The sequence below is a fragment of the Emydura macquarii genome, unplaced genomic scaffold (assembly GCF_026122565.2).
Source record: "Emydura macquarii macquarii isolate MOO-44397 ecotype Brisbane River unplaced genomic scaffold, CSIRO-AGI_Emac_v2 contig_3348, whole genome shotgun sequence".
Classification (NCBI taxonomy): domain Eukaryota; kingdom Metazoa; phylum Chordata; order Testudines; family Chelidae; genus Emydura; species Emydura macquarii.
In genome coordinates this window covers 8036307-8052273 of record NW_027133485.1, presented here as the reverse complement: position 1 = coordinate 8052273, position 15967 = coordinate 8036307, and the positions used below count along the sequence as shown (strand labels likewise).

Here is a 15967-nt window from a genome sequence, read left to right as displayed (position 1 = left end):
GGTGAGCCATTATCGTCTCTTCAAACTGCCTTACGTAATCCCTTAGAGGAACAGTTTATTGAAAGCCAGATCTTCAGGTTACTGAAGAGCCAGTGGATATGTTGCCTGAATGAAAGACAGGATCAAGCCCATTCCAGAGTGCACCTTATTAAAAAGATCTCAAAGCCTTTGCTTCCCTCCACCTAATGCACTGGGATTTGCACTCAGATACGAGTGTGCAACTCCGACACACGAATGTGTTTGCAATCCACCGTGCTGTCCTATGGATAACTGAAATCAGGGCTTGCTTACAGCCTCTGCCGTGTTTAGCTCAACTTAGCCGTTCACTGGCTCGTGATGAGGGCTGACAACGCACGTCAGATTTAAGGCAGCAGAACAGCTACAAGAGCAGCTACAGCCCAGGAGCTCTTGCTCAAGATGGCAGGTACTGTTCCAGACGTGGCCATCAGCATTCCACAGCACTGCCAATCCCACTCATTCGAAAATCTTTGTCAGGCTGCCACCCATCCCCCAAAATCAGGACTTAAGCCAATGATTTTAAAGACAGCATTTCATGGATTTCTGGTTTGCACCTTTAGGGCACACTTTGCTCCCATTTTCAAGCTTTTCTCTCCTGCCACAAGGGCTAGAAATGTCCACTAGGAAGAGGAAGCAGAGTCTCAAATAATCACATGACTCCAGGAGCTGGGGCTTTAATCCCATCGCCATTCAGCAAGAGCTGGCATCACCAAGCTCCAGTCTGCCACCTCCCTGCTTCTTCTAATGAAGGAATGACGCTTGCCTCCTCCCAGGCCTGTGGGCCAGACCTATGCACGTAGCACTCATACTTCCGAGGAAAGCACTGCAGGTCCGGGCCCTTCAACAGCAGCTCCTCTGCAGATCATCCAGGCTGCTCCTGCTTGGTGCTGGGTTGGCCGCAATGGAATCCAAGCAGAGGAAGTCTGCTGTTGCATCTCTAGAGCCTCAGAGCTGTTTGGTTCCCAGGTCTTCACTCAGCATTAAATGGAAGAATGGCTGGAGCCTAGACACAACAGGCTTGGACACTTAAGGGCGGTGGGTTGTTACCAAAACCGTATCGAATCACCTCTGCAGGCCTGACGCGCTAACTTTGCATCACTCACGCGTTTTACGGCATTCACAAGTTCACGTTTTCGTTGTATTTTAACTGCTCTTAAGGATAGAGCCAATGACGCTCAGAGAGGCCAGCAGAAGATTAAGAGCATTAGATCGGCCACTTGCAGCCCAGTGCAGAGAAACTCCGGCTCCGCTCTCCTATTTGGTGGAGGCTGGGCCGTCTCCCCACCTGCCCAGCAGTCAGCGGAACTGCACCACTTCCAGAGGCAGATAGTGGTTTCCAGGCCCTCACTCTCAGAGCACCGCCCCTCAGTTAAGAGCCTCAGGCAGAGGGAGTTCTTTGGGTGCACATCTAGAGTCCTCTAGGGATGAGCTTCCGCCCACCACAGCAGTGATCACGAGAGATCCAGGCTACAGCATGGCGGGCACCCAAGAGAGACCGATGAAAGTCAGTTTCATGGAGACAGTTTCACAGTACTCAGTAAGCAGACATTTTTGTGAGAGCCAGGCACTATTTCTGCCCCGTGGCAGTGGGGGGAGAGAGGCTGTCCAGGAGAAGGCAGAGATCCTGGAGCAGAGACGGGAGCAATGTGCCCTCCCGCCCCCCAGCTTACACTTCCCAGTCTCTGGCACCAGCTACACAGCAAGCTGCCATGCATGTTTCGAGACGCTCCCATAAGCTTTTGGGTCAGATGCTCAGCTGGTACAAACTTGCTTAGCTTCGCTGACGTCTGCAGAGGCCAAATGACACCAGCGGAGGCTCTGCCCCTAGGTTTTCAGGGAGGACTCAGCTCAACCGTCCCAGATTTTTGAGTGGGAGTAGGAGGGAGGAATGTGCTACCCTATCTCGTTTCCCAGAAGCCATATCCGCCTTCCCCCTTCACACCTCTTGAAGTTCAGCTCATGTCATTACCTGAAGCATTTAGCCACCACATTTCGTTTTATGCAGATTAACCATGCGACTGAGTCTTTGCCTCATTCCATTTTCTAGGTGCCTAAGGAAGCATTAATTTGATCTAGCATGAGCGGTGAATGAGGCTGGGGTCTTACGCAAGTTGCAGTGTTAAATATTTAACCATTTGCACTCATGAAACTGAAGAGGTATCAGTCAGTTGCCCCTGAGACTAATTGCCTTTTCAATGGTCAAGAAAGTTGTGCAGATTGTGCTGTTCCCATCCAATCGCCCTCTGGATTGTAAAGCTCGGAGAAGCCCATCCAACCAAGGGTGCTGGAAGCAGGGGTACTGGGGATGCAGCAGCACCCCCTGGCTTGAAGTGGTTTCCATCACAAACAGGGTTTACAGTTTTGTTCAATGGCTTTCAGCATCCCCACTATAAAAACTGTTCCAACACCCCTGCATCCAACACATCCATACAGGCACTGGGAATTCCCATACCAGAGGACGAGTAGCCCATCTCTGAGTAGAGATCAGCTTGACAAGAAGTGTACATAGGCTGCTTTTAAAGTACTTGCACCATAAAGAAGTCAAGATTTGGCAATATTTACGTTAGAAAGGTATTCACAATACTAGTCTCTCTCCCTGTGATATCTATTAGCAACCCTGAAGTTTTCCTATGCCAGCGTGTGACAGCCATGGCTAAGGGTTAACCATAACTACAGACACAGTCACCATTTGAGGCCTTTTTTCCCCTATAAACAGGACCCAGTGTTCCCATTTGAGAAAGTTTAGCCCGACTGGACAAAGCACTAGAGAGAACCAGTATCCTAGGTTTTACTCCACAGTCCTTCTAGGTGCCCCATCATCTCCTTGCTTCTTATGCAAAACCCCCCAAAAGGGGTGTGTATAGGAAGCATTTTCATCCAGGATGTAAGTGTTTAAGAAGCTTTAGCTTCACAACACCGGGAAGAGCAGAGCTGGCGTTGTTTGGCTTTGCAGAGGAGTCAGAGCTACTTGGAAGCCTGATCATGACACTCACCGTTGCGACAATTCTTTTGATGGCAGTGGCAGAGAGGTTCTCTCCTTTGGGCTGTTCCACCAGCGTCATGCCCATGTATTTTAGGTTGAAGAGCATTCCCTCCAGCAGGGTCTCTCTGGTATCAGTCCAGTTTTCTGGCAGTTCTGAGGAACAGGAAAGACCCTTAGTCTCAAGAGCACTCGGACTTGAGAAGCGATTTCGTTACGTGTGAAAACGCCGCCGGGTGATGCAAATGCGGGCGGCCGGCTCAGCTGCAGCTCCTATACTTTTGCCCAGGTGTCAGCAGTGTGGTGGCATTCCACAGGCCCGGGCTGGGAGGTATGTGACAGAGTGCTGGCTACCGAAAGCACTTCTGTCATCGTTAATCCGACTGCCCCGTCACTGTGTTATCTCTGCACAAGCAGCAACTTAGCATTATTCAGGCAGGACAACTATCCTCTGCTCCCAGCAAAGACTTCAGAGAGAAATGCTGCTTGACGGGAGATATCCAGGGCCAGAAAACGAACTCCTAGGGCTAAGCATTGGGAAAAAGTGGCCTAGGTGGAGAGAGACTCGGCCTGATGTCCCACTGAAGGGAGAAGACGACAAGGCCCTAGAGGTGGCCTGGTTTTACCTTACACAGTTCAGCAAATGACCCGCAACAGCCGGACAAGAGAACTGGAGATACATTTTGGAGCAGGATGCTCAAAAGCAACGTGGCCATGAATGCCCATCCTCCGCAGGGAAGAGTCACCTGGGCCCTCCTAATTTGGTAGTTGGCTCATCTACGCACTGCCCTGGGGCCAAGTCCTCAGGCACTGGAGAAAAGGTTCTGCACAAATGCCCGGTTGCTAGGTGTAAATTTATTTAAAGAGCCCCCCCTTCCCCTTTCGCTGCAGCTGGTGACCGAGTGAGAGGAATGTGCCAGATGGGCAGCAGAGAGGATCCTTTAACTAGAGAGCAGTAACTAGTACATACAGTCCTGCAGCCATCCCAGGGGATCACACCTGCCCTCTGCTCTCCTGGACACAGCTCCGTTAGGACCAGCCAATCCCCTCTAATGAATTGCTAAGTGGATTATGAATTAGCAAAAAACTGTGCCGTGGTAACGTTGCCTTAAAAGCCAGGCCACTCCAGAGACTGACAAGAGCACAAGCCAAGAACAAGGACCGTAGAGGCATTTCAGTCCAAACAAAAACCCCCCAGCCGGACTCAGAACAGCATTACTCTGCTCCCTGCTGCCCCCCCCCAGGGCAGATGAGAGGAAGCAACGCGGGGGTTTAATGCACAAGTTGACGTTACGGCCGTGCCCAAATCCACGCACAGAGTTGGAGTCATATGAGCTACCACCCAAAAGGAGACAATGCTGATGCTAACAGCTGAGGCAGCAAGTGTGGCCCAGCTATCACCCCCAAGAACAGAGATGCAGCTTCTGCATCCAAGACTGATGGGAAAGAGATGGTCCTTTGCACTCTCACTGATCTCCTGTTCCCCATCCTGTCCCGCAGCCCATAAGCCTGGAGGAGGCGTTGCTTCCTTATCCATGAAGTGCAGGACCCAAGGAATGCAGATTCTAAGACAGGCCAGTCCAGCTCACCCTACTGTCAGTGTGAACAACCAGCTGAAAACCCCCCAGGCAACTCCCGAGTCAGAGAGACTGGCTTCACACGGTGAAAAGCAATTGCTCCGCAGTCCCTTGTGTGCATGTTGGCTATTCAGATGGAGCAGGACGAACCGACGTCAGAGCAAACCCCTCCCCACGACGTATGCTGCACTGAGTTCTGCTAAGCACAGGATCTGAGACAGGAAACCTGCACAATTGCATTTAAAGAGTCTAGGCCAGGTCCTCAGCTGGGGATAATCCACACAGCGGATATAAACTGGTGCGGCTCCACTGGACCCAATGGAACGACACAAGCCGAGAATCCAATCCTCGGTTTTGAAAGAGCAGGGGGAGAGATTGTGCCAACACAATCATGTACATTTCTTAACAGTCGGGAGACCAAAAGAGAGGCTCACACAGGCTATGGTTTGACGCCAGTCTGAACTCATAGGGTCTGGTCTCTCCAAAAAGGCCTCACATGGCTTCCTGCCCCAGACCCGGGCCATCTTTAGTGACAAGGTCATCGGCCAAAACTTCTCTGGTTTCCTACTGCTGTGCTAAGTAGGGGCCCCCTGCTGACTGAGTGTGTAGGATCTAACACTGCAGGGAAGCTCCAATTTCTCACCCTCGTAGCCACGGATTTGAGAGGAGGCGACATATCGTGGCACCGAAGACGAGGAGCGGATACCTGGATGCTCAAGGAGAAGTGTTAGCAGTGCAGTCACACCAAGGCTAATGCATCTAGTTCATCAGCGTCTAGGACCTCATTCACCCCATGGTTTTCCATAGCCTCAGGGATAGAACCCAGAGCCTCTCGCTCCGAAAGGGCAGGCCCCAGATACCAGAGGGTCGGCTAACGGCCAAGCAGTTCTATTTCACGCCACCAGGGGCAGTGGTGCACACATCCCAACTACTGGCACAAAGCGGTGCCAGCCCTGTCGCACACATGTAATTGTTCACACGGCTTTACTTACAACCAGAGACCAGATCACTGCCCCCCAGAGAAATTCCCAGGGAAGCTGTTAGCAGCATGGGAGGCTGTTTTCACTCCTAGATATGGAAGACAGGAAAGAGGGCCCCAAAGGCTGGGGGGCACTGAAAGGCTGTCCTGGGTGGATGAGATGAGTCTGGGCCATTGCTCATGTACCTATTCCCACCGGACTGGGCCTAGTGGCAGGTCTGCCGGCAAGAAGAGGCATTTACAGACCACTGGAGAGGACTAACGCAAGGATCTCACTGCGGGAGAGGGAAGCCAGTGAAGCTGTGTGAGTGGGTCTGCTACCGGGCAGCCACGGCCCATGTCACGCTTTCATTATATGGGGCATGCTACTTGGGGGCCTTCGGCCTTTCCCACCTCATCTAGAGATGGAGGCAACAGCTCTAACCAGCATCCAAACCTCCAAGGCTCTGGCGCTCATTTCAGACACACCACTGGTCCTCCTCCAGGAAAGTCACATGAAAGATCCAGTTGCTTCTTCCACCCCCGTCCAGTGACTGCAGCACTGTCAAAAACTAGCCATGCTCAGAGACGACTGTGTAGGGTACCCGTGGTGGGATATCCATCACCACCACCACCCACCTCGCCAGCCAGAAGTATTGTCTATGAAAGGTCTCTCGGGTGCAGTTCTCTCCCCCATCTACCCCATCTCAACCTGCATCAAATCCACACTCCCTTTCCCTGGAGTGGCAGCTACCATCAGCCTTCAGGATTAGCCTCCGGGGGGGGGGCGGCGGCTCATTCCAGGCTCTCCAAGCGAGCTTTGCTCCCCTCAGACGCAGGAGACCCTCTGGCAGTGGGTAGGCACAGGCCAACCGCACTGGCAGGCAGATCACACTAGGGGCACGTCTACACTGCACATTCCTGGTGGCAGCGTGGTAAGCACATGCAGCCCAGGCCCCAACAATGCAGGTGCAGAGAACGGTGCAGACAGCAAGCCTCTGCTTAGAGTCGAGCACAGACATCTCCAAACCCTGTGGCTATGCACGTTACATGCTCTCTGCGTGCCCTGCTATTTTTAGTAGGGTCGTGTCTCGCTGCCTCCCTGCTGCCGGAGCCTTTCCCCGCTGCCTCCCCCTTGCCAAAGCCCCCTAACGAGAGCGGCACGCAGCCCGCTTTTCACAGCAGCGTGTAGCTCCACATGCCCTTTGCAACGCCGCCGGTAGCATGTGGCACAGATGTACGGTGCGAGTCTGGACAGAGCAAACCCTAAGCCTCCAGCACCTTAATCACAACCCTGCCCCTCCCTCCACACTCCCATCTGCTGAGCAGAGCTGCAGGTTCTCTCCACAGCTGGTAATTCACCAACGGCCTCTGCTCTGCAAAAGCACGTGCAGGCAGTGCCATGTCATGCTACACCAGAGGGTGACTTCACAGCAAAAGGGAGTGGTGTTAGCCTGGTGACTCAGGTATCACTCTCACAGCCCGAAAGAGTCTTGAATGAGAGGAGCTTCCACTGCCAGGCAGGTGCAGTTTCCTGGAGCGGATTAGCAGCCTCCACCCTGCAGGCAAGATCTAGGGAGAGCCCCTGCCTCTGGCTGAGTGAGCAAGGAGCAGTACTCAGGCCACAACGCCCTATGTGGTAAACCCTGGTGACTTATGTTAAGATGCACAGAGAGGGTGAGATGCAAGGTGTTTGTTAACATGTACACAAATGACTCAGGCCAACGCTTGTGTGCATCAGTGCAAACCCCTGGAGTAAAACACTGCACCAAACGACAAACCAGGGTAGATTGCACTCGTGTGAGATGAGTGATTTGCTCCGGTGCAAAATATCCCTAGTGCACACAAGCCTGAGGAAGAGGAGGCAGAATCCCAGGGAACGTTATTTGGGATGAGATGCACGCTCACCCCGTTCCCCATGGAGAACCTGAGCTACATTCTACACCAAGGTAGGCGACAGCATCGCCTATCTAAACTAGGACTCAGGAGACCCGGGTTCAAATTCCAACTCTGCCACTGACTTACTGCGTGACCTTGGTAAGCCCCTGTGCTTCGCTTCACCTTTGTTCGCCTCAGTTTCCCCATCTGTAAGACCTCCTTTGTAAGGCGCTTTGAAATCTCTGCACTACATAGTCAAGATCTGTTCTGCAGTGCATCGAAGAGCCATAGCCGCTTCAGATAATTAGATTTTAGGGTTCTGTTGAATTCAATATGAAGGTGAACACACAGTCATTTCTGGGGGCAGTGAATCAGATATCGCACTGTATTTTATGCTTCCCCCGATGTGGTGCAGTAAATGCGTAGTTCCATCTCTGGAGCAGTTACAGGGGAAGCGGAAGGTTTTGGGAGATGGAGTTTCCGGCACCCTGGGATGGCAGGATAAACACATCAAAGTGATCAGGAAATGACAGTGCGAACACCGACATCCTTAGGGTTCATTGAAATGGAGAGGGTCGTTCAGAAGCCACACGGCTGAAGACTCAGGTATAAAGTCACTCACATTTGAATGGCTCTCTTCCTACCTCTTTGGGTTGCAAATGTAGGGGTCCCCCTCCACCTCCTTCTGAAAGAACGAACGCTTGCCTTCTGCAGCAGGGAGTGGATTCTGTGCAGCAGTGTAGGGCAAACAGGCTATCAGAAGTCATCGGGGAACAGTACAAATACCAGGATTAAGAGCCTGACACAGAACATGATCGCCCGTTAAGGAGACAGGAGCATATCATGGCCTCTTTTCCACATGGCTAGAACGTGCCCAGCATTGGAATTACACCGACGTTTAACAGGTCTTAAATCTTTTAGGAATCCACCTTTGCATTGCATTTCTAAAAAACACAGCTCCTCCATTCCCCCTCACCCCCAAAAAAGAGACACTCCCAACTCAGCCAGGTCTCCAAGACAACCCCGTCAGCTTTATCCCAGCCTGCAAGACACGCCAGGTAGGAATCCTTGTTTTTCAGAGACCAGGCATCCCAGGACCTCCCCTTCCTGCAACTACCAGCAAGTCAGTCATTTTCAAGGCACAAGGTAAGGCGGAAGCAGTAGATACAGATTTCACCTGAGACTGTCCAACTTCTCCCTGTTTTGAGGTTTACGGAGCGCCGGCATCAGCCACTGAATATGATCCAGCAAGTCAGGACCGAATGTTTGAGGGAGAACATGCAAGCAAGTCAATCTGAGCCTGACAAATCCTTGTTTTGGCAGCGGTTTGGCTTTGCAAGGAGATGCACAGAAGCCATTAGCCGTGGCCAGGACCGGTGAACGTAGAGATCTCTCTCCCTCAAAGGGCTACAGCTCCGTTGGCAATACATTACTCCACCTCCCACATTCCTCCAGTTTTCGGAGCTTACATGACAAGCAAGAGAGGTTTTGGATCTGACCTACCCACTGTTATTTGTTAAGAAGCATGAATCATGTCATCCCTGCACTGTGCCCATCTGCTCTGCCCTGATGAGCAGATGGATAATGCCCCGTATTCCTGAATATTCGTGGAGAGTGGTATCGGGGGTGTTATAGATGTGCTGCTGGCAAGCGCAGCTGAGCCAGTCAGCCTAGGAAAGGCACTACATGCATAGCCTGAAGGCAGGCAAGGGACAAGGAAAGAGCGAGCAGGAGCGTGGCAGCTGGGTAAAAAAAAGAGGCGTTTGTAGCACGGCAGCACTAAAGCCATTTGCACACACAAGTGCAACTGCAGGATTCTGTTGTTTTTCCCGGCCCCATCTACTCCTAGGCACAGAGCAGACATGCACGCTGCTCTCACTGGAGAATCAGAGAAACCTCACACCGTCTGGATTCCTGGGAACCCGAGTTCCGGATCCAAGCATGCCACAGAGGCAGCACCCTCAACTCTGGGGCAGCTGGACCGGAACCCAGAGCCGGACATCTAACCCTGTTTATCCATTTGATAGGACAGCCTCCTTTGGGATCACCCTGGCAGAATGTAATTTACCAGAGCCCTGGCCGAACTGCAGCCAAAACTAGACTTGGACTTGGACCACCCAGTTGTTTCCCAGCACCAGTGGGGTCCTGGCATTCAGACTCAATACAGCTCATCCAGCCTGCAGGACAAAGCAAGAGTCTATTTTGCTTGGCTAGTCTCTGTCTCTCAGTCGCCTCCATACCAAGGAACGCTATTTTTAGCTAAGCTTTGTTTATTATGTTTCCCCCACCCCCACCCTTGTGGCTGTGCAGATGACCCACTCCCAAAGTTCAGCAGTGAACCAAGGACAAGCCAGATGCTGTATTTAACTTGGCACCATCTGCTTACAGACCCGATGCAACAAGAGCTGAATTTTGTCAGCATCAGAGACTCTTGCCGTGTTGCTGATTTCCTCAGCTCCCCACCCTGTCGATTCTAAAATAAGCGAGGGTGGGGCGGCTTATGCTATGTGGCAACCCGGCTCAAGTGCCGCCCGTGAATGACATTACACGCCAGCAATGCTTTTCATCATCAGAGCATTTACAAGTAGCTGAGCTGGAAAAGAGAGCGGCAGGCACCCCTTGTTTGATCTGCTGCTCCCAGGATGTCTTCCTCTGTGGCTTTCAGCAAGCCACTCAACCTCTGCACCCCGCTCGACACGCAGGGGCGGAGGGTTGAGTGGAAAAGCGCCAATGCTACCAATCTGCCTCAGACAGACTGAGGATCCGTGCACACGGCACTTCCCAGCACTGAGACTGTGAACAAGCAAGTATCAGAGTGCGTGAAGCAGACAGACAATCTCTGCCACGAGGTCGCCACTGGAATGCATGTCTTTTCAATGAGACTATTTCCTCCTGGCAGGTGGCTTTTAAAGCCACCTGACGTTTCACAACAAATTTACTTGCCCATCTCTACTATCACAAGCCTGGCACGTAGTAGGTTGCTAACCCCAAACACTCAGTTCATGAGTTTTACAGAGTCCTTTTTTTTTGTTAATTTGCCTTCTGGGTTTTGAGCGGGGATGGGGGAAAGGGGAGAGGAGAAGGTCACCTTTTTGAGCTTCTCAGCATAGAAGGTTAGAAACTTGTTTTTAAAGAAGGTAAGCCAGGGTGGGATTTTTCTGACAAATATCCAGCAGGAGAAGCTTTTCATCTGTCTGGAAACCCACAAACATTCCAAGGTGACAGTTAGTTCACTGGATCATTTGGGAGTTCAAAGCATCATCCCCGGGGTACATCCAGGGGGCTTACTATCTCATTTCTGCTTCCAGCAAAAGCCAATGTGGCCTGGAGCGGCATGTGTGTGTGGGTTTTTTTTCTGGGGGGGAGGGGGGGAAAATCTAATTCTAGATACTGTATATACACTTTAAATCTTAGTAAGTCCAATGCAATTAAATGCGCTCGTAACTGAGGGAGTCCTTTCTGTAAGAGGTCAGTATGCATTTACCTCAAATCATGCGACCATTTGCAGCATTTACGCAGCGGCTGTCTTTGCTCCCATTGACAGCTACTCCTGCTTTTCATTCACATTTACTCAGCATGCGATAATTGTTATGCCATTCACAAGCTTGCTTAAGACACAAATGAATAGTAGAGTCAGAACAGCTTCAGTCTAAGCCCAAACTCTGGTTTGCTTTTAGCCACCTCGCTGGATATTTGTCAGAAAAATCCCACCATGCCACTCTGCAGACCCTGTACCAAGTTTCAGCCCAGAGCCAAAGCATCTGCAGCAGAGATAAACTCTTGCTTAGGATTCCTACAGAGAGCCAAGACAGCACTCCAGCAGCAGCGCGATCATTTCAGATTCCAGAGATACTGGCCTCTTAAGCCTTAAAAGTGGCACAAAAACCTGGAGTAAATCTCAGGGGATTAGTAAAAAAAAATAAATAAATAAAACCAAGAAGTTTGGAGACCTCGCTACATGATGGCAAGATGAGACACTGGTTCCTTTTTATTTTGGCACAAGGAAAGCTGGCAAAGGAAAGTACTTTATTCTTAAAAATGGATTGCAGTGCTTTGGTATGCTACAGGGAGCTCCAAATGGTAGCAAGCTTGGAACTGCTCCTTTATTGCACGTCTAGCACAGGGGCAAGAATACTTAGCAAAAACCCAACTTATAGCCTCCTATGAGTTTCTTCACATAGCTTTTAGGGAGACGGAAATACTGCCATGCCATTCCAGTATCCTATCAATGGTCAGGTCTGTGAGTATTCCCCATGGTAAGTCAGAACCAGAAGGGGAATAGTCACAGTCTAGAACATTAGGCCTTATGGAAGAGGGCATGAGAGCACGATGCTGTTCCTAGTCTCGGGGACATGGAGTTAGGAGTGGGTGAAGGAGATAAAAGAAGTCAAGAGAATCTTGGGTGGAGCAGAGGGACTGGGACATCAAGGAGGAAATGAGATCAGAGTGCTTTAGCGAGCTTGTGAAGACAAGAAGCTTGATCTGAATGAACAAGTGCAAAGATGTAAGGGGCTGGAAATCCAGGTGATTCTGGGAGCAGCATTCTGGACACACTGAAGGATGGAGACGGGGAGAAGGACATAACACACTTGGCAGGAAGTTAAACTCTCATGGTCCTGTCCAAGCGGCAGCACAGAGGAAGGGAGAGAGACAGAGTTTAGAAGCTTGGGGAAGAGAGATCTCACCCAGGTTGAGAGGCCAGGCAGGCAGGCAGGAGTATCATAACAGTGCTAAATGCAATTGAGGAGGAGGAGAAAGTAGAAAAAATTCCACTTCAAACCTTTTCATTATTGTGTGGGAGCAGGGAAAGGATCCAAAGCTGTGTGTGTACAGGGCAGGTGCCCAGCAGACATTGAACGCCAGTTACAGCTACTGTCCAAAGCTCAAGAATCTAGTACCGAGCTGGATGGAGCATGCAGAAGCAAGCACTGCAGTGATTTTTTTAAAAACTGATAACGTGGGTGTAGTGATGAGAAAATAGCATATTTTTAAGCTAGCTAATAAAACAAAAGTTACAAGTTAACCACTGATTTGACTTTGGATAAAGCACAACTAAACCAAAGCAAAAAATCCTTCTGAAGGGCCTTAATCCTTTCCATGAATCTGGTACCCTTTGTATTCTGCCAGTGATAGGAAAGAGAGTCAGTCTGACTCTGGATTCTTCTAAGGGGAGCTAATATCTGCCATGACTGAAGGCAGGGTCTGCGAGAACATGCTCCAAAAGCCAGAAGGCCAACAGACTAATGCCTGAGTAGTGGTACTACTGCTGACACACCACATTAAGATGTGTAATGAGGCTACACAATGCTCTGCCCGCTGAGCAATTTACACTCCATTCTTCTGTGAAGGCAGCAACGGTTTGTTGTTTAGCTGTTTCCTTTTGCACAAAGGGAAAGAAAACCTGGGACACTCCAGAGTCAGGGATCCCAATCGCAAGGCAGAGGAGAAGTAGGGTGAGTTTGTCTGCAACGCCTAGATTTGGGGTAGAGAAGGGGTCATTTAGAGGGTTGAGAAACACATTCTTTCTCAAAGGAAGTCAAGTCAGTGATCCATCCCTGGTAGGAACAGTCTGACAGCAGAGCTCTAGAGTTCAGCCAGTTTGCAGATAAGCAGAAGAAGGTGACTCACTAAATTAGCTCAAGACATCCAGGCAGGCCGATAACCTCCCATGGCCTCACCTAGGAGAGCAGTGCAGCGATTCCTAAAATACAGAGCTATGCCCCAGGGTGCCAGGAAGAAGAATACATTGGCTAACCACCAGCTCGTCATCGACCACTAGAAGCCACACACACAGTGGCCTCATTCACTATGCAATAACTATTAATTAATCACTATTAAACCAGCTTTACAGCATTCTGCCTGTCCACCGAATAGAATATTTTCACTGTTCTTAAACGCGCCGCAGCACCCAGGCTGAGCGAGGGATTGTCCGAGCCAGAAGATGGCACAAGCCATGCCCCAACCCGCCCGGAAGGCAGGGCAGGGGAGCAGACCATGACAGGCTTGGAGGTAGCGGTGTTTCCAAGAGTGCCCAGTGCTGGCCTCTCTCCGCGCCCAAGGCCAGAGAGGAGGGGACGGGGCGTGAGAAGGGTGAGGATGGAGGCGAGAGAACACAGGAGCCAAGGCGCAACGTGGGGGTGTGTGGCCAGGGCTGACGGTCCCCCAGGTCAACCGCTCTTTGGCATGAGAAGGCGGCCATGGCTAGGCCTCTGGCTGTCCAGGCAAAGGGCGGGCAGCTGGTTTTCTCAGGCAGTTTTGCCAGGCCCGGGGGGAAGCCAGTCACAATCCCGCAGCCCCCCCCAGCGTGCGCCCAGCCTGCCAGCGGGACAGCCCCCCCCCCAGCGAAGCAGCAGGTAAGTCCGGGGCGGGCGGGGGAGCTGGAGTCTCCCAGCCCCGGGGGGGGGGGGGCGCACAGAGTGGAAACATTGTTCCCCGGAGCCAAGGACGCAGCAGCTGCCCCCGTGCCAAGATCCGCCCCAGCTCCGGGACAAGGGGGGGGGCTAGCAATCCCCCCCCCCGGGATCTGCCGCCCCCCCGCACTCACTCTTGTGCTTGGCGCTGCCCCAGGACTGCTTGGCGGCGCTGGGGCTGCGGATGATGGCCCGGCCCGCCGACCTCAGCGCCTCCATGCCGCGCTCCGCCAACTCCGCCGGGCTGCAAAACTTTTCCCGGCGCGGCGCGGCGCGGCGCGGGCTCCAGGCTGGCGCCGCCTCCCTCCCTCCCTCCAGTCCCGGCCCGGGCGGTCGAGGGATGATCGCGTCCGTGGGGCGGGGTGGGAGGCGACTTGCATGTAAATCCGCCGGGCTGTGCTTGGTGCTGGTGACGTGCGGCGGCGGCGGCTGCCTCCCTCCCCCGGGGCCGGGCCTGCCTCCCCCGGGACCCAGGCACCGCCTCGGCCCGCTGTGCACGGGGCTCCCCGCGCCACCGCGGCCGGGACGTTCCCGGGGGAAAGGCCGGGGCTGGGGCGCAGAGCGGAGCCCCGCTGTGCCGTGTGCCCCCCGCCGCCCCCCGCGGGGTTGCAATCCAGCTGCTGGGACAGATGTGGGGCGCAGCCAGAGCCTCCAGGGAGCACGTGGCTGGGAGCGCTGAGAGATTGGGGGGGGCTGGTCTCGGGGGGGAACCAGACAGCAAGTGTGAAAAATCGGGACAGGAGCGGGGGGGGGTAATAGTCGCCTATATAAGAAAAAGCCCCGAATATCGGGACCCTCCCTATAAAATCGGGACATCTGGTCACCCTACGGTCACTGGCCCGGGAGTCTCAGGCCTTGGCGGCATCCCGTCAGGGTGACAGCAGCAAGGCCAGCGCCCCCCGCGCAGACCCATTTCCCACCCGGACAACGTCTCCTCTGGCCCCGGGTTGAAACTAGAATCGTGCTCTCCTTTCTGCTGGAGTCAGTAGGCCCAGCGTCCCTGGTTAAGCTGCAAGGCACGCTCTGACCTGCCCCCCGCCGCCGAGAGGTGCCACCTTTGCCTATGCCCTCCCCAGCAAGCACCAGGCAGGATCAGCTGTAGATGTGAGGAGGTCCCGACAACCAACCTGCAGAGCTAGTGTCTGTCATGTCCCTGTGTTGCATAAATGTGTCCTCAGGACTGGATACAATGGCCTCATGTCCAAGAGGCTTTAATTGTTCATATCATTTTATCACATGGCAGCCACTCCTCAAATATTGAGACCCTCCTTGTATTATATACAGTGAAGGAGGCCACACACTCCAATCAGTCAGCTCAGCTTTCCCCACATGCCCCAGCAATTTTAACATGATTTTGCCTCCCCCCCCCCCCATTCCTGAGGGTCCATATTACTTAATCAGCGGTCTTTTCACAGTTAAGCTTTCCGTCCTATTTTATGGCAATGGTGAGCCTCTTTGATATTACGCTTGATTCACCAGTCTGAGAAGTCCAGAATGTATTTGGATTTTGAATTGAAAATCATTTACACCATGCGATTACCGTATTGTATAACGTACATGGAAATAACCCAGGAGAACTACCTGAATGTGTTAAAAAGACATTAAAAAAACGTTTTTTTTGTTTCCTTAAATCCGCAAATGTAGTACAAGCAAATTTCATGCAATATTTTAGTATCTCATTATTTAAAGGGCTATAGCTGTGTGACTCCATGCATGTGTAGCTACTTGATGTCAGCTGGCTACCAGCATGCTGTGAATTCGCTATGCACATAAGTGGTTGTAGGTATAAGGCCTAGTGGGCGTGTTGAAATTAAAGGGTTATTATTGGAAGTGAGCAGGTTAGGCCCAAAATGTAGGTTTTATGAAATATTTTTTTTACAGATTTTACAAAGCTTCCTATTAATAGATATATTTTAATGTAATTGAAAACAGCTTTTTGGTTGAATTTAAACATTCCCATCTGGTGTTGGCAACCCAAGCAGCATTGCTCTAGTTATAAGGATCCAGAAAGTGAAATTGACTTAGAAATAAAAGTGAAATTGAATAAGCTATTTTCCTTGTCCAAACTAAGTGAAATGTAAGAAATGGACAAACAGCACACATGATGAAAAGTAAATTAGATTAAAGGTATTCTTTTGGTTTTAAC

General features: G+C 51.7%; 1 protein-coding gene across 2 annotated transcripts in view; it reads right to left on the bottom strand.

Annotated features, from left to right (window-relative positions):
* Positions 1–15056, bottom strand: part of LDLRAP1 (low density lipoprotein receptor adaptor protein 1) — a 31124-nt gene extending 16068 nt beyond the window's left edge. The window contains exons 1-2 of one of the 2 annotated variants that reach the window (XM_067533856.1): positions 14949–15056; positions 3012–3154 (exon numbers count right to left, since the gene is read on the bottom strand). In XM_067533856.1, coding sequence (XP_067389957.1) covers positions 3012–3154; positions 14949–14985 — 180 coding nt within the window. In that variant the 5' untranslated portion in view covers positions 14986–15056. Of the gene's footprint in view, positions 1–3011; positions 3155–13955; positions 14122–14948 lie in introns of those variants that run through there. The other variant, XM_067533855.1, reaches the window with a different exon arrangement.
* Between the last annotated feature and the right edge of the window lie 911 nt (positions 15057–15967).